Source organism: Prunus persica, chromosome G3 (genome assembly GCF_000346465.2).
Source record: "Prunus persica cultivar Lovell chromosome G3, Prunus_persica_NCBIv2, whole genome shotgun sequence".
Taxonomy (NCBI): domain Eukaryota; kingdom Viridiplantae; phylum Streptophyta; class Magnoliopsida; order Rosales; family Rosaceae; genus Prunus; species Prunus persica.
Genome location: NC_034011.1, coordinates 6,570,465 through 6,587,771, shown reverse-complemented (window position 1 = coordinate 6,587,771; position 17,307 = coordinate 6,570,465). Strand labels below are relative to the sequence as shown.

At 37.6% G+C, this 17,307-nt stretch overlaps 4 protein-coding genes across 4 annotated transcripts; 1 reads left to right on the top strand and 3 right to left on the bottom strand.

Annotated features, from left to right (window-relative positions):
* On the bottom strand, positions 1,335 to 3,840 carry LOC18781667. The gene is made up of 4 exons (XM_020560588.1): positions 3,705 to 3,840; positions 3,269 to 3,417; positions 2,106 to 2,658; positions 1,335 to 1,877 (listed from the first exon to the last, which is right to left on the bottom strand). The coding sequence occupies exons 1-4, from the start codon at positions 3,731 to 3,733 to the stop codon at positions 1,709 to 1,711; spliced, it is 900 nt and encodes a 299-aa protein (XP_020416177.1). The 5' UTR covers positions 3,734 to 3,840; the 3' UTR covers positions 1,335 to 1,708.
* Positions 4,231 to 7,981, bottom strand: LOC18782812 (E3 ubiquitin-protein ligase KEG). Its single transcript, XM_007214879.2, has 5 exons — positions 7,781 to 7,981; positions 6,796 to 7,189; positions 6,593 to 6,684; positions 6,031 to 6,504; positions 4,231 to 5,458 (listed from the first exon to the last, which is right to left on the bottom strand). Exons 2-5 carry the CDS (start codon positions 7,171 to 7,173, stop codon positions 4,504 to 4,506), a joined length of 1,899 nt encoding a protein of 632 aa, XP_007214941.1. The 5' UTR covers positions 7,174 to 7,189; positions 7,781 to 7,981; the 3' UTR covers positions 4,231 to 4,503.
* LOC18783066 lies at positions 8,699 to 12,039 on the bottom strand. The gene is made up of 6 exons (XM_007216103.2): positions 11,504 to 12,039; positions 11,183 to 11,363; positions 10,759 to 10,846; positions 10,570 to 10,669; positions 9,709 to 9,797; positions 8,699 to 9,273 (listed from the first exon to the last, which is right to left on the bottom strand). The coding sequence occupies exons 2-6, from the start codon at positions 11,349 to 11,351 to the stop codon at positions 9,030 to 9,032; spliced, it is 690 nt and encodes a 229-aa protein (XP_007216165.2). The 5' UTR covers positions 11,352 to 11,363; positions 11,504 to 12,039; the 3' UTR covers positions 8,699 to 9,029.
* LOC18781619 (U-box domain-containing protein 35) lies at positions 13,357 to 17,290 on the top strand. Its single transcript, XM_020559335.1, has 9 exons — positions 13,357 to 13,543; positions 13,670 to 13,773; positions 13,890 to 14,017; positions 14,140 to 14,414; positions 14,461 to 14,515; positions 14,598 to 14,883; positions 15,201 to 15,302; positions 15,421 to 15,834; positions 15,928 to 17,290. Exons 1-9 carry the CDS (start codon positions 13,357 to 13,359, stop codon positions 16,681 to 16,683), a joined length of 2,307 nt encoding a protein of 768 aa, XP_020414924.1. The 3' UTR covers positions 16,684 to 17,290.

Below are 17,307 nucleotides of genomic sequence, written 5' to 3'. Positions count from 1 at the left end.
TGGGTCGTGCCAACCCGTTTAGAATCTATCTATTTAATAAACGGGTCATGTCGGGCTCGCTCATGTAGAAAAATAATCAATTCCGGCCCAAGCCCATGGCCCCCCCATAAGGGGATCAGGCTGTGCTTATGCTGAGCCACTAAATGGGGCGATTTCACGCAAAATTGGACTTATGTATTGCAAATTTTTTTTTTACAATTTCATGTAAATATTTTTACAATTATGTATATACTAATAAGATTTATTATTTGTTATAAAAAAAAAAAGATGTCAATAACTTTATTTAAAGTACATGTAAATAGAAAATAGCTAGATTATTGTTTGAGTTTTAAAAATTAAAACTTAAAAAACAGAATCATTATTTTATATATAAAGAAAATATTAAAATTTAATATATATTATTAGAGAAAAGAAATAGCTTGAATTTAAGATATAAATATAATAATAATATTTATTATTTTTCTCTAAAAACAAACAAAATTTAATAAATAGACTTCAAAAAGGCCGGCATGGCCCATAACAGGTCAAGGCCCGACTTGTCCCATTAGGTTTAATTATCTCGTCCTGATCTGCTTAAAGATACGAGCCGTGTCGTATCTGGTCTTACTTAATCAGACCGCCCTGATGTGTTACACCTCTAATTAGTTACCTCTCTCGGTTATAACTTATAGAGGTCTTATCGTCTTGCCTTTTGATATTTTTGCTTGGGAGAAAAGGAAAAGTTCTAGTAACTTAGCCAAATCAAATGACTCGCCAAATAAGAAATACAACTTTTGAGGGAGGGCCGACAATTAAATTGAATGGATAAAGAACTTTAGCTTTTTACAATTAAAATGGTTATATCAAATTGTGGGAGGGACCATAATAAAAAAATTCTTGACCACCAAAAGCACGTATCAAAAATGAAGAAAATTTTCCTCAAAAAATAAAAATTAAGGAAATTAATCTAAGTTTTTTCAGTTAAGATGATGTCCTAAAGAAGTCAAATTGGGCATTACCATAAATTACATTTTAGTTTAGTCAAATATCACAATTTTTAGTGTAAAAATGAAATTAAAATCACATGGATTGTTTGATTGGGTTATTGTTTTTTGGTGTCACATGGTGTTACTAATTAATGCATGACGTATCTAACTATGTTGTCCACTCATATTATAAAACGTATCCTAATAACACCACGTGGCGAAATCCCTTGTATGTTTGAATCATATATTCGGCTTTCCACCCAGTTCCAGCTCCTATGTTGGCACAAACTCCAGTTTTTCCCAATTCTATCCATGCAATTTAGCAATCAGTTTCATATCTTATTCAACTTACCTCTTACCAGCCAAATATTAGCTGGAAACTGCTTTCATAAAGTCGAAACCAGCGACTTGTAAATTTTAACTTGGTTCAACTACTTGCAACCGCGTGCAAGTTTGAATGTAAACGTTATTAAACTGCATTCACAATACTAAACTATATTATTCACCAAAATTCGACCCCTTACTATTTTCTATTACACACTCAACTCCATGCTCAGATTTCAATTGCTGAGAACGTTTAGACAACACAATATTGTCCTCCACAGAGGCTCAGTCGGAGCTGACGCTATGACACGGTATCATGAGCAACAAATAGGCTGAGTAAAAATGGTAAGTTGGAAAGGCCCCAAAGCCTTGACTGACTCTTTCTGATTTGGGTAGTAATTCATAACACTTCTGTGTTTTCAGCTAGACCCCAAGGCCTTGACAGGCAACGTGACTGGACCCTTTTGGAACCTCTGGTTTGTTGCAAACTGGTGAATTGCGTCTTGAATTCCCTCAAATGCCACTAGGAACTCTGCTGCATCGGTTTCACTCAGTACCTTCTTCAACACCAATTCCAGTGCCTTGAACCTGTTGTACAGAATCACATATCTGGTAGTTGGTCATAATTGTATTTGCCTTTATTCCTTTGAAGGGGATACTTATAAGGAATAGAAAGAGGAAAAGCCAAGACACAACAATAAACTAACAAAGACAGGAAGAAAAATCCCTACAACACAGTTGTCGAGAACTATCATGTTTCTTGAAGTTATAACAGTTACCAATTCAGAAAAAAATATCAAAGGAAAGCAAACAAACCTTAGTTGTTGAGCTCTCGTGATCACCCTTTCAATCTTCTTGAACTCAGACTGAACACAAGCCAGGGCAGCTCCACCTGATTGGATGTTGGTTGGAGCAAATGGAAGGTAGAGAATACATGTAGATTGAATTTCGGCCATTTCCTCATCAAGTATTGCCTCTTCAATCCTAATCTCATAAATGAGCTGTGATAAGAGCTGTTCGGTGCCAATAGAGTTTGAAGAAGAGGATGATGATGATGCTGAGGAGGAGGAGGAGGAGGAGAGGGACAAGCCACGCACGAGCTCCAGAATGGCAGAGGGCCGCCAATCACCAAGCCAAGCTATGGAGGCCAGCTCGTCAGGCGGAGTCCAACTGGGCATGAGGATTTGGGCAACGCCCTTCAGCCGGGTTGGGACCATATCCAAGTTGTAGTGGGCATGGAACCTGTTCAGTTGTTCTTCAATTATCTCCTCAAGTTCCCACCTTACCTTTAGCCAATTCTCTAGCCTTGCAACTCTGCCCTTCTGTTCTTGCCTCCACAGACCATTCTTCTGAAAAGATAGCTCTTCACCTGAATATACATAAATATATTTTCGCTCGTTATGCAAGCTGGCTTGCTGGATCCACAGAAACTAGGTATATACAGGAAAACCATTTGAATGCATTTAGTGGAAAGTGTATGTGGTCACGGTCTTCTAGTATGTGGCTTTAAGTCTTTACAGAAAGAGGCTCTAAACTCTCCCTTTTAATACTATAACTACGAATAGCCTTTTACGAACTAACTGAATACTTGCGCCAGAAATTCAACGAAATAGTTTTACCATTTCCATAAAATATATAATTTACAACAAAATTTCACTTGATGTTTCTGATCCATAGACTCACATTCATCAGTTTTTTCAGACTGAATGTGTTACCGCAATTAGGACTACTTATTCTACTCAAGTATAACCATTTCATGCCAGGAAAATCTTGTTTTTGTTTTCTTGGTCCTGAATAAAAGAACATACAATGTTCTTGTTCTTCCCAGATAAAGATTGAAAGCAAGCAAGAGGAAATATCTAGCATTCAAATTTTTACATCATCCTCATTTTATAATTTATGGGTTTTGGCTACTTTGATAAAATAAATTTTAATTGTCTTAATTTCCAACGAAAATCAGAGATAATTATCTTAATCACCTCGTTTTGTGGTGTCTCGCTTGTGAAGGCTCATGCACTGAAACTTCTCTGCTCTGTCGTCAATTGCGTAATCACCTTCTCCTATGTCTCTCCTTAACAATCCTTCATTTTCTTCTTGCAGTTCGTAGTCATCTTCATTAGAGTAGTTCCTGTAGAAATTCCATGGGAAAAAGAAAAATACTTGGGTTCCTAACAATGCATGCCCATTTGTCCTTTTATCAAGAAAACTAGAAAGAACATTTGGGTTCTCATTAGTCCCACATTTTCTTTGTTCTTACTTATTTTCTCAGCAACCAAACGGTTCCAAAAGAAGACCAGAAAGAACATTTGGGTTCTTTGTGACAAGCCCCATATCCTCTATTTTCTCACCCTTTCTTTTCTTATTTCTCAAAAGCCAAACAGAGCGAAAAGAAGGAGGCGGCAGAGAACTACTTACATGGAGGATTGAGATGAAATCCCCTTCATTCTCTTTTCTTTTGTGTTGCAGTTCTCTACGTTGATGGTTTTCTTGGATTTTCTCTCTCTTTTCCTGAGCCGGAAAACTGAACCGTAACGCTGAGCCTCTGCTACTGACTAACTGGAAGGAAGAAAAATGAAATACCAACAAAGCACACACTGAATTTCATTAATTTATAACACGACCAGGGCTAATTTGGTCATTTACAAGAAATTTCTCTAGTTGGGCCCTTTTGCTCGATGGCCAGTTCTTGGCCTTTCACAGTCAGTTTTTCCACAACTCAAAGTCCGAGAGTTTGGCTTCAATTGATTAAAAAAACTGAAAACAAATTTTAATATCCAGCGTGGAAATTGGATAAATTTTTTCTTTTTCTTCTGGGGTATAAAAAGGAAAGAAAGTGGTAAAAAAAACCCATTCAGTTGCTCTGCGTTTTGGGCCAACGCTTCAACCTATATGGCTTCCTGCATATATGAATCAGACAGATTTTTGCACTGCAACAGAGGGAGAATTTCCACAGAACATTAGATATATATTTATTTACACTGAAAGCAAGTAGCAATGGCAGATTCTTTATATATACATATTGCATCATCCTTCTAATTACATACAGATTTTTTTCTTTTGTTCCGAAACAGCTTTCGGATCTTTTCGACCATCAAAGTTCACTTTTTAGTCTCACCGCATATGCGCTCGGATTATGAGTACACTTTGGCCTGAGTTCATCTTTGCTCTGGATAGGTTTCAGCAAACTTACCCATGCCCAGATGACAACAGTAAACTACCTAGCACTAGCAGTAGAAACACCTTCTTTGAAAAGATTCGCAACCGGTGGAGGAAGCCAAGCTGTATTGCCACCACTCTGACCATCCTGACTATTCCCATCCCTCCGCATTGAGTTTCTTCGACCCTTCAGCTTTGCACTTACGTTTCGTCCAACAAATAAGCTGATCTTCATGGCTGTAAATAGACCAAATGCAATTGTGAGAGGCCTTACTGCCCAGTGAAAATCCTCAATATGTTGATACTTTTGGACCACCCCAGGACAGGTATCAAAGGACACTAGTTCTACTTCAGCTGGATCTGCCAAGAAGCTATTAGATTCGTCTCCCAATACCAGCCTTCCAGGGAACCTCACAACCAGACAACCATTTGGAAGGACTTGTGAGATCCGTCCCGTTGTCCATGCTCCTCCATTCTTGCGAGGCCACTCAAATCTGGGAGAGAGCACGTTTGCCTTGAGCCTCACAAACTCTCCCACATAATATGCATCACCCATTTGAAGGTCAGATGACTTTCCTCTCCATAGAGTCTCTAACCCAATAAATCCAACTGCAACACTTCCATCGCGCTGTATGGAATGAAGAATTCCAACAGGAGAGTGCTTCCTGCATTCACCCTTCAAGCTCACCCAATCACCCACTGCGAAGCCAGATGTGACTCTCTCAACTGTGGACACCAGTACTCTTACAGGGTTGCGTTCTCCAGGGATCTTCACCAGGGCAAAACCATCTCTATCGGAATCAGTCTCCAGACCAGTAACACTTCCTTCAGGGACATCCATAGCTTGAGGCTTGCGTGCATTCAGGGGCTTCCTTGAGCGAACTATGTCTCCAACCTGGAGACGATCTTTCAAGAGATACCATGTAGTATAACTACTGCTACTAAATCTTCCAGCAGGTGTACTGCTTCCTAAACCAAGCCATTCTCCATCACTTTGAGCATCATTTTGTGAGCTGCATGTTCAGTTGCACATAATCAGCATACAAAGATAAAAATAAAAAAAATAAAAGGCAGGATAATCAAAATACTGAATTTTTCATTTCTATTTCATTGATACAAAAAAGGCCAACAGAAAATTAAAGTCACAAATTCTATGACAGCAGCACCACTTTGAAGCTGCAATCTTAATTAATAGTGTATGGAAAAGCAACGTGAATTTCAATAATTCCTCAAGGTTTTGGATGCTTAAAAAGGGATTCAAGATTTGTAATTTGGAAATAGAATATTGGGCCCTGCAGAATCGTGAAACAGCAGGAATTTCTCGACAGAAACAAAAGAATGTAACTGGTATCAATGGGTTAATTGATAGCTAAGGGTTAAGGAAAATATCAAGCCAGGGATATAAGAGGTGTAAAAAGATGATAGGGCTTGGTGTGGCTAAGAGGATAAAAAGGATCAAAATTTGAGGCTACACAGAGTCAACTGGACAGGGACAAGTACTTTGTTGCCTTCAGGTTGTTAAGTTTTGATGAGAAAAGGTTTGGGTTACTGTAAGTGAGATTATTACATAAGTAGGAGAGAATACCTTTCAAAAGCATGTATGATATCTTCCATTGAAGGCCGATTGCGGAAATCATACTCAAAGCAACCATGTATGACACTCTCAAGTGCAGGAGGCAAACCATTTGGAACAGGTGGCTTTTCTTGCTTGATCACAACTGAATTATAAATTTCTTCGATTGACCTCCCAAACCAGGGTTGAACACCAGTCAACATCTCAACAAAGCAACAACCAAAGCCCCATGCATCCGTTTCGAAGGATACAGGGCCTCTCACTTCTGGTTCCCACTGTTCTGGAGCCATGTAGTTTGGGGTGCCAAGTCTAAGAACCATATCTGAATTAGACAATGAAATCCCAAGAAGTAGATATGGAATCCCAAAATCTCCTAGGACCACCTGGTCATGTTCATCTAAAAGGAAATTGGAAGGTTTCAGATTTAGCACCAGAAGCCCTAGTGAGTGCAAGTCTAGAATTCCTTTCGCCAACTCAATTCCGTACCTGGAAACATTAGCATTATTGGGTCAATAACACCAGTTGTATCAATTGTATGCTTCAGAAAGAAGATATACACTCCCAATAACATAACCTTAAGACATCAGAAAGTTGAAGCTTGCCACCCTTCATCTGAGCAACTCGATCGCCAATTGATCCCTCATAAAATTTCATAGCAATGCAGATCTGCCAGGAATTAAAATGAGTACTAATCAAGTTATACCCATATCAGAGTACAAAAGCAAAACAAAAAGATACAACTCCAAAAAAAAAATAAAAAAATATCCAGGCAGTCACCTTCCCATCAACAATGGAGATACCATGAAGCCAACCAACCCCATAGACTCTGCGGAACTTGAAAAATAACCTTTCAAACTTGCGGACAAACTCCTGTCTGTCGTCTTCCTTCAAAGGATGAAGCATCTTAACAGCTACCTCATGATATTCTTCATAATCATCTGCAGACTGATGACGAGTTGCTAACCAAACGTCACCAAAGGGACCTCGCCCAATTCGGTACTTAAAGTTGAGTGAGGCAGGATCGATCCACGGACTAGTTGGAGTGAGTGTAGGCGTGAGTGTAGCTACAACAGTTCTTAGGTGATCAGGGTCCCCCTCAAAAAGCTCATACTCAAAAGAAACTGCTGGCTTTGCTTTTTCCACTTGCTCATCCATTTAATCAGCTAAGTATCTGGATGAAAAATAAAGCTACAAGTCAACAATTTGTGCATCCTTAATATGTCTATCTCACAGTAAATCATCAAGGTCCTCACTATAGAAAGAGAAAATAACATTAACAGGTGATTTCACAAGGTCATCAGGTATAGAATCCTTCAGATAAAGCTTGAACCACCAAATTTTCTAAATAAAAGTTCACAATTATCACAAAAACGTAGAAAATTTTCTAATTCAGTTCATAAATCAAAGTGCGTTTTAATAGATTAGATCTAAAACTCCACCAAATTCCATATTAATCATTCTGATACATATGAAACTCTATTTAGCGGCAAAAATTTCTCTTCCGATGACTTGTATGTTTATATCTATGCATCCATCCACACAGCCCAAATGGAAACAAAAACACATGGAATTAACAACGATAATTGTACAAAACCAGCCAAACCCATTTGCCTGATGCGAAAAGGAAGGAAATGAGAACAAAATTAAAATTGAAAAGTAGAATCACTCCTTTTATCTTTCTTCTGTTGTTTAATCCAAACACACAGTTATTTTCTTTTTATTTTCCAATAGTTTCTCAGCAACCAAACATACACAAACATACCAGTAGCAGAGACTAGAGAGAAAGGGAGACTCTGTGACGTCCAGGAATGAAACTCGAACGGACCCAACAAATTTCTTCTTCTTTTTTCTTTTTAATAAATAATAATTTGGTTTTTTCTGATATATGCGAATGCGAGTAGAGTTGAAGAAGAAGAAGAAGAAGAAGAAGCAGCAGAAGAGAACAGAACTGGAATTACCATAGGGGATATGGTATCTTCTGTGCGGCCTATCTATCTGATCGCCAAGTCATCGGAAGCCCCACGTGGAAGCTGCTTGTCCAGACACGTCACTAGAATTTATGTAAAGAGTAGTATGACTCGTGTTAGGATTCTGAATCAATTATCCACAATCTTGGACCACTTAAAATATTGAAGATACTTAATTGTGGGGCACACATTTTTTGGTTACTTGTTGGGATTTTTCATAATTCTTCTCTCTCTTTTGGCCTTTTCTCATAATTCGTAATCATGCAAAGAAAAAAAAAAAAAAAAAAAAACACTCTACTTGGTTTGTCAACATCTTGGTTAAGGTAATCTGCTTCAACATTAGAATAGTTTAGAATATCGATATTATTAAAAAAAATATATAGAATAATTTTATTGATATATACAACTTAATTCCATGTTGTGCAAAAATACAACCCAAAATTCTAGTAGTTTTATTGTTAATGTAATGACAAAAGGCGTTAGTTTAAAAAATATTCAAATACAGCGGAAAATGGTTCGAACTCAGATACAAGGAGGTGAGTCCAGCCCACAGTGTTCTTAGTTGAAACTTGAAATTAGGTGTGATGTATTTGGTTTAAACCAAGGAGAAAAAGTTACTAGTGACTTGTCTGACAAGTCAACCAAGGAGAAAAACATTTTGATTTAAACCACATCAACATGAGCATTTTACCCTGAAAAACAGAGTCATTGTTTCTACCATTAATATTTCCTCCATTCAAGATCGGTTAAGGGGAGAAGAGTTAAAATTATCGACATGGATCTTACCGTACTAACATTTACAATAAACAAGTCCAACATCAATGTTTCTTCTTTTAATCCTACCTAGACATAGAAGCTGGATGTTGAACTTGTGGAGCATCTTAAACCTTAATCTGGCATGGAATAGCTTCACAAACACAAAATGTAAGCCAAATTAAACATCCTAGCTCGGACAGGCCATAGCAAGTCAAACTTTCCAAGTGGATTCTGTGCGAATTACCCTACAGTTGCACCCTTCTAGAATTACCCTACAGTTGCACCCTTCTAGATCAGCTTCCTAATAGCCTGGATTTCGATGGATGGACCCTGCCTTCGGATCCCTTTTTTGAGACCCCTCATGACCTTGGAGCATGAGAGCCACCCACTCAAGTAGTGAACCACCTTGAATTGAGGCACAGGGCCTTCCTCCAGATCTTCATTGGAGTTGTCCTCATGAACTGCATTGTTTTCAGAACCCTCCAAACCACTCTCTTCTTCATCCTTGTGTCCATTTGATCCATATGTCAACCTTAAGTCAAAAGCCAGTAGTCCCTTTCTCAGTTATGCATCTATGAACAATAAAGAACAAAGAAAACAAAAGAAGAATAATAGTGCACAGAGAAAAAACAAATCAAAATGTGGAAATTTTGCAGGATCCCACCCCAATTAACCAACTCTATAAAGCCTGCCTATCGCCTCTAGTAGGCCTGTTTCTGACGTTTTATTTCTTGCACACAAAAATTTGGAGCGTCCAGAATAATAACTTTGGTTTAAGATTCACAACGAAGAAATGAAAACTGATCATGAGAGCAATATGCTGAAGGCTATTCCTGTTTTACTCTTGTTATTTCCCTCAGAATTTTCCAGCCTCAGGTAAATATTAAATAGCTTTAATGCATCTTTAAACTTGATTACCATTTCCCCCTAAATAAATCATAAGGAAAAACCTGGGAATGATTCTTACGTTGAGTGCTGTTTATAAGGAACACTCTCACTCTTGGACTGTCTTTTTAATGGTGAGTTGCTGATGGACATATGCCTAATGAACTGAAGCTGCATGTACCAGAAAACAAACATTAGCATAATAAGAAGAACACTGCTATTGCAAATTGAAGCACGAAATAACATCACTTGGCTAAATGGCATAATAACAAGTTAATTAATGTGGACAGCATACACAAAAATAACGACATTAGACATTGCTATTGCTTGCTTCATCCAGAGAGAGAATAAACACATGGAATATAAAAGGGATGAACTGTGGATCAAACATAAATGCAACATGAATGCTAGGGTATGCTTAATTCACTATCATTCAAATAGAAGCATGAGTTCTAATTAATTATACTGTGTAGCATCTCTATGTGTATCTCAATCCCCTTTAAGGTTATTTTATTTCAAATCTTCATCAAAGTTCTCAAAAAAACAAGGCTAAAAATGGAATGGTATACAAGTTGATCATCATGTTTGTGTTCTTAATTAGTTATATCATATTTGTCTGAATATCAGTGTTTCCATCTAGCCTTCATTCAATCAGGTACATATGTTATACACATATGCCCCTAAGAGAAAGCAATCAGAAACAATAAAACAATGAGTTGGAACAATGTGTTCCTTGCCCCATCGGAGTTTGAACTTTGAACGCACGTACGATTCTTGTAACATTTCAACAAATGGAGTTATCAATACCATAAATTTGGTTAAAAATGGTATAGAAGTCATCCATAAACTCTTGTAAAATTGCAGCAATCCAAAAAAGTATATTATATACTAGATAAGTTCATTAACAAATTTGATATTTTCAAAAGGAAAATGTGGCACATACTTGATCTCCATCCTTGATTCCAAAGTTCCGAATGTACGCCTTCTCATTGGTTAGCTTCTGACCTACATAGCACAAGCAGAAATGCCCCCAAACTAGTGACCTGAGAGCCAATCAAATAGGCTTACATGTGAGAAACAATTTTAAGCACCAAAGAAAGCATATTACAAATAATTTTATAAGACAGTTTACCATGGAATCTTGCCTTCCAACAAACCAAAAAACTCTTCTACTGCTTGTTTGAGCTCTGCTATTGTAGCAGTCCTCCCAACATGAATTTCTGTAGAACTGAAATCCCATTAACTCTACAAACAACCCAAATAATAAAATTCCTAAAATCCATAAAAGGTAAATAGAAACTTGGGTGAGTGATAATGGACCCCATGATTTTGACAAATTAAAAAAGACAACAAAAAAAGAAGAAGGAAAAAGACATTTTGGGTCATAATTTTAGCATAAGACAAGAGATGCAAGAAAGGTTTAACTTTATGTAGATGTTGTTTCCTAGATACTCATTCTAACCAAAAGAGCTTTTTCCAAAAGCAGATTTTCTCCATTTCAAAAAGCAGCTTCCAGATCAAAGTCAAAACGAGAAACGAAGTTTTTAAAAAAGTACCGAAAACAGAGCCATCGAGCTTGAGAACGGAGAGCTTGAGGAGCGGAAGCTGAGGGAGTTTCTTGTACGAGTGGTGGTTGGTGACGGACCGCGCATCACTCACACGAACGACGTCGTCTCGCTTGAGCGGAGCCAAACACCGCCTCTCTATCAGATTCAAAATCTTCATTCTCTACTACCACTGCAATTATTCAAGCTTAAGCACACTTTGCTTATAGAGTTTAGAAATCCGATCAAAACAAAAATTGAAAAGACAAAAAAAAAAAAAAAAAACTCATGGAGGATTTGGAGTTGACCAAAATAGAAAGTGTTGGGATTCACCGGAATATAATAGAAAAAGAAGAACAAAAAATTTCCCGAAATTGTGATGACGGTGTCGTTTTGCAGAGTTAGCTGTGAGGAATGTCTGCAGCAATGCAATGCACAGTGGTGACTGGTTAGGGTTTTAGCTTGGGAGTTGCAGAGAAGAGAGAGTGAAGAAATGAAGGGTTTTTTTTTTTTTTGGTTTGGGGTTGGCTTTGAAGGCGGAGAGACCGTTATGCCTGTGACGTATTGGCTTCTTTCTTATTGTGTGAGAGAGGAGTGAGGAGGAGGGTGTCGCGGGGTTAAAGATGAGCGCGTGCTTATTTAAGAGAGTTGGGGGATGGGACTCAAAGTGGCCAACGGGTATATTTTTGCTTCTTTATGGGCTGGGCTTAGATTGTGTATGAAATTTGTAAAATAGTTTTGGGGAGGTATAGTAAAATACAGGACTGAAAAAATACGAATCGAATGCACATATATACTAGACTCTTGACACACACGGGTCAATTGAATTTTTATTTTTGTTTTTCTCATTTTAGAACTAAGAAAGAGAAAATGAGTTCGGTTATTATTTTGATTTAAAAAAATTAATATATGAAAAATTGTTAATTTATTATATTTTCCTTCTTTAATAAAAAGTTTCACTTCTTAATAAATTCACTAAATCAAGAGTAACTTTTGCTATTTTGAATGTTTTATTATTCTCTGCATATTGCTTATATATATTATTTAATAGATTTATATAAATAAAAAAGGGTACTGATTTTCCCACTCCACTTTTATCCACTTACACTCCATTTTTTTAAAATTTTATGTTCTCACTTCTCTTTGTTCACTTACACTCCCTTTTATCTTATAGTAAAAAATATTTAAAAATAAAAGGGAATGTAGGTGGATAAAAGGGAAGTAGAAAATCACCACCCATAAAAAAATATGGTGAAAATTTCAACCCTAATAGAGTATTTTTATTGTCAATTATTTACACTTTTTAATATGCAGTACATGTATGGTATTTAATTTATTTATTTTTTAAATGTGTGTTTTCACCGTATCTTGAAAACTTCACAAAAATGAAAATATTTTAAAAAAAATACATACATACGTGTGTTTATACGCGAATTGACTAAGTAGGGTTCGGGGGCTTATATAGTTTATCAGAATGGTTTTGAATTTAGATGGACTGTCATGAATAGTTTTCATTCTAGCTCCTTTCCACAATGCAATCTACAAGATTTCTTGTAAAAAAAATTATTCTTGTTAGGTGCTTTTTCAGAAAGCACGTTCAAGTTTAGACTTTCCTTTATTCCACCCATATCAAACTGAAAACGACGAATTTCCTTTAGTCCACCCACATCCTTACTGTTAGTTGTGTCAAAAAACTAGGATGCCATTGTCGTTTTGCATTGTCTAAAGTTAGGATACCATTTTGTTTTTAAAAACTAAAACTAAAAGTAGAAAGTAAAAATAATTCCCCCCTGCCATTGATTCTACTGTAAAACAAAAATCATTTTACAGTTGAAAAAATCAATTTAAGTTTTCAAATTTGGACTTCCCTACAGCTCCCAACTGAGATTTTCTGGCACCACCACCCCTGATAAGTCAACTTCTGTTTTACACTTCAACTTCTCTTCATTACAGTCAGTTTAACAGCTCCTCAACAATGCCAAAATAGCTTATAGCTTCTAAATTAAGCAACTTTGAGAATTCTCACAGACTTTTGTGATGCCTATTTGAGATTTCTCAAACACTTTCTGCTCAACAGAATTTATTTTTAATATGGAATTTGGTAATCTCAACTGGATACAAACTTCTTCTATTTTTGTTGTTGAAAGTTTTATATTAATTTGAAGTGATTTTATGATCAAGAGAAAATGGGAATAAGAAGGCAAGCAGAAAAGAGAGAAGAGGCTGTGGCATTGGCAATAGACAAGGATAGAGGAAGTGAATATGCTATCAAATGGATTGCTGAACATCTTCTCACCAGGCCCGGCCAATCCCTCACTTTGGTCCATGTTAAGCAACCAACTGCTGCTCCTGCCCTTCCCAACATATCTAAAAGTATCTCTCTCTCTCTCTCTCTCTCTCTCTCTCTCTCTCTCTCTCTCTCTCTCTCTCTCTCTCTCTCTCATTGGGTTCTCTTAATAACCCCATTTTCACTCTGGTTTCTTTCATCTTATGTTGCAGGTGGAGAACTGCCGAGGGAGGTTGCCAAGATGATCAAATACCAAGTTGATGCTGAAGCCAAAGACTTGTTCCTCCCATTCCGTTGCTTTTGCACCAAAAAGGCTGTGAGTAAATGCATGCATGCATGCATCTTAAATTTATTCAAACATGATTTTAAAATAAAAAATAAAAAATCTCCATGTGATCTGATAGTTTTTTATCCCATCCATTGTTGCTGCAGATTCATTGGAATGAAGTCATACTGGAGAATGCTGATATATCAAAAGCACTAATCAACTACGTCACGGCTAATTCAATTGAGATTTTGGTACTTGGTGCACCATCAAGAAACGCCTTTGGATTTCTCAGGTGATTATTTATTAATAATTACTTATAGCAAATCTTCTTTTTAGTATACCCTAGTTAGTTCTTCTTCCACATGTCCTAATTATATCAATCTTCTTCTTGTTTTCACCCAAAAAAAAAAAAAGATTCAAAACTAGAGACATTCCAAGCGCTGTGTCAAAAGGGGCACCAGACTTTTGCACTGTGTATGTCATTGGCAGAGGAAAGATAACACATTCGCGACCGGCTACAGGCCGTCTAACCCCAAAGCCTCCCCTGCATAATCAAATACAGCAGCAACCAAGCCAAGTTTATGGTTCAAATGATACACAACACATGCTGCACAACCTGCAGTCCAGAGGTTTGCTTCCTCTAGTTCTAGCATCATGCTGCATTTTATTTCCCACCACACAAGTATGTGGTTAATTTTTGCCATTACCTGACTCAAGTTTCTTTGATTGATGCAGAATCAGAGATAACACAATCTTCAACCCGTAGCCAGCTAAACAACATTAAACTCAAGTAAGCGCTGATTCTGATTCAATTAAACTGATTCTGAATATATACAGTTAATAAGAGTACTAACCAAATATAAATAATGCAGGCCACCATTAACAAGAGCAATACCTATAAGAGACAAATCATATGAGGCCTTGCCAGAGAGTGATGGGTTGTCGGTGAGCAGTGAAAGGCCAAGCACGGATCTCATGTCAAATTTTCCTAGTATGGCATCAAGAATGACCTATCAAAGTTCAATCAGCTCAGAGTTAGACAACAGAAGCTCTACGTCATCTCACTCCGGAATCAAGTTTATTGACATGAGCTCTGGACGGAATGAATTCTCATCGTCCTCAATTGAAAGTGGAAGATCATGGTCATCAACGAGCAGGGTAAGACAATTTCCCAGCATAGTAAACATGGAAACACCACCAACCTACAAAGCTTTCGAGCATGCCTCCAACTATAAGCTTGTGGTCAAATAATGTGTACCAGAAATTCCTAGAGTTAGGAACAAGTTAGGGTTAGATTTTCCCATATTGTTGCTTCTATAACTGATACATCTAAAATGACCAATAAGTGCCATAGTTTTGAATGAGTTTTATGCCATGACTGCGTTAAGATACCCATTTACTACAATAGCATACGTCGTGCATATATGCAGAAAAAGTTCAGAATATTAATACTTAGTTTGAATTGAAAATAATAGGATGAAATGGAGAATGAGATGCGGAGGCTCAGGCTAGAGCTCAAGCAAACAATGGAGATGTACAGTATGGCCTGCAAGGAGGCAGTTACAGCAAAACATAAGGTATTGATGCTACTTCTTATAAGAGTATGGACTTTGTTTAAGATTTGGTGTCAATGAAAAAAAGATATTGATTTTGAACAACAATTCAAGCATGAATTATAATGACATATCTTCACAGGAAAAGGAGCTTCACCAATGGAAATTGAAAGGAGAGTGTAGAATAGAAGAGGCGCGACAAGCTGAGGAATCTGCATTTGCACTTGCACAGAAGGAGAAACTAAAAAGTAGGGCAGCCATAGAGGCAGCAAAAGCAGCTGAAAAGATTGCACAACTGGAAACAGAAAAAAGGCGGAAAGCAGAAATGAAAGCTCTTAGAAAAGATGAAGGGAGGAAGAAATCACTAGACGGTCTCAGGTACAGGAAATACACAATTGAAGATATTGAAGCGGCAACAAATGAATTTTCCCCAGCTCGCAAGATTGGGGAAGGAGGCTATGGTCCAGTATTCAGAGGTGAACTGGACCATACGCCGGTGGCAATAAAAGTTCTGCGTCCAGATGCAGCCCAAGGACGGTCACAGTTCCAGAAAGAGGTATCTGAGTTGTGACTATGCAAATAGAAATGCTATTTGTGGTGATCATGTTTATATCATTATAGACATATCTAACAGGTCCTAATTATGCAGGTTGAAGTATTGAGCTGCATTAGACATCCAAACATGGTTCTCCTTGTTGGAGCCTGCCCAGAGTATGGTTGTCTGGTCTATGAGTACATGGCTAAAGGGAGCTTAGAAGACCGTCTCTTCCAGCGAGGCAACACCCCAGTGATTCCTTGGCAGCTAAGGTTCAGAATTGCTGCAGAAATTGGGACTGGACTTTTGTTTCTTCATCAAACCAAGCCCGAACCAGTTGTGCACCGGGACCTAAAACCTGGCAACATTTTGCTAGACCACAACTATGTGAGCAAGATCAGTGATGTAGGTTTGGCCAGGCTTGTCCCTGCATCAGTAGCTAACTGTGTCTCTCAATACCGCATAACATCAATGGCTGGAACGTTCTGTTACATCGACCCGGAGTATCAAACAACCGGCATGCTTGGAACAAAATCTGATATATTTTCACTCGGGGTGCTGCTCCTGCAACTAATAACAGCCAGGCCACCAATGGGTTTGGCTCACCTTGTTGAGGAGGCCATTGAGAATGGGACCTTCACTGAGATGCTTGACCCTGCAGTTTCTGACTGGCCTGTTGAGGAAGCCTTCAAATTTGCCAAGCTAGCTTTACAGTGCACTGAAATGCGGAGAAAAGACAGGCCGGATCTTGCCAAGGTTGTGCTCCCTGAGCTTAACAGATTAAGAGAAATCGCTGAAGATTGCATGAATCCTTTCATGCTGGGGGGTAATGGAGCACTCTCACCAATACATGTAAGTTGCATAACATAAACCTAAGACTTAACTTCAAATAACAGCACAACATTCTCTTTTTCTTTTTTGCATATTTTCTTGAAGTTTTTTTTTCATTTTGTTTGTTTGTTTGTTTGTTCTTTCTCAATTTAGGATGTGATGTTTGATCGCCATCTTTCGGAATATGGATATGATAGCCCAAGGAGCCCTTCAAGCACATCATCTTATGCAGGGAGATTATACCGCTAGCTAGAAGCAGACAATTTCAGTAGATAGAACATGTAAAGATTGAGAAAAGTGCATTTTTATAAAGTTTTCTCAAGTCATAGATTTTTTGTATCCTCAGATCGTAAAACTGACTTCTATAAACTCCACAGGAAGTTATAAACTTTTGCCAAATGGCTTTAATTGGCTTTTTAGGAAGACAGGAAAATTATCAGTTTTTTTTATTTTTTATTTATATACAAGAGAGAATCTACTTCAAACTAATCTAAATTACTTGAATCTAAATTATAGGAAAGGGGATTCGACCTTGGTGCAATAGGGAGCACACATATTCTAACCAACTTGCCTAAGCCCATACAGGAAATTATCAGTATTTAAAAACCCCCACATTGTAAGGAACTTGCATAACTGAAGCTCCAAAACAACGCAAGGGGCAAA

Excerpts from the sequence above, each read along its gene's own strand:
- LOC18781667 (XM_020560588.1), bottom strand. The coding sequence starts at position 3,733 with ATGAAGGGGATTTCATCTCAATCCTCCAT. Across the intron at positions 3,418-3,704 it reads ATTTCATCTCAATCCTCCAT|GAACTACTCTAATGAAGATG; the intron begins GTAAGTAGTTCT and ends GAATTTCTACAG. Across the intron at positions 1,878-2,105 it reads ACGAGAGCTCAACAACTAAG|GTTCAAGGCACTGGAATTGG; the intron begins GTTTGTTTGCTT and ends TCTGTACAACAG.
- LOC18782812 (XM_007214879.2), bottom strand. The coding sequence starts at position 7,173 with ATGGATGAGCAAGTGGAAAAAGCAAAGCCAGCAGTTTCTTTTGAGTAT. Across the intron at positions 6,685-6,795 it reads TCTCCATTGTTGATGGGAAG|ATCTGCATTGCTATGAAATT; the intron begins GTGACTGCCTGG and ends AATTCCTGGCAG. Across the intron at positions 6,505-6,592 it reads CAACTTTCTGATGTCTTAAG|GTACGGAATTGAGTTGGCGA; the intron begins GTTATGTTATTG and ends TAATGTTTCCAG.
- LOC18783066 (XM_007216103.2), bottom strand. The coding sequence starts at position 11,351 with ATGAAGATTTTGAATCTGATAGAGAGGCGGTGTTTGGCTCCGCTCAAG. Across the intron at positions 10,847-11,182 it reads GCTCGATGGCTCTGTTTTCG|AAATTCATGTTGGGAGGACT; the intron begins GTACTTTTTTAA and ends TCAGTTCTACAG. Across the intron at positions 9,274-9,708 it reads CCTTATAAACAGCACTCAAC|GTTGACATATGGATCAAATG; the intron begins GTAAGAATCATT and ends TTTTGACTTAAG.
- LOC18781619 (XM_020559335.1), top strand. The coding sequence starts at position 13,357 with ATGGGAATAAGAAGGCAAGCAGAAAAGAGAGAAGAGGCTGTGGCATTG. Across the intron at positions 14,415-14,460 it reads TCCCACCACACAAGTATGTG|AATCAGAGATAACACAATCT; the intron begins GTTAATTTTTGC and ends TGATTGATGCAG. Across the intron at positions 15,835-15,927 it reads GGTCACAGTTCCAGAAAGAG|GTTGAAGTATTGAGCTGCAT; the intron begins GTATCTGAGTTG and ends CTAATTATGCAG.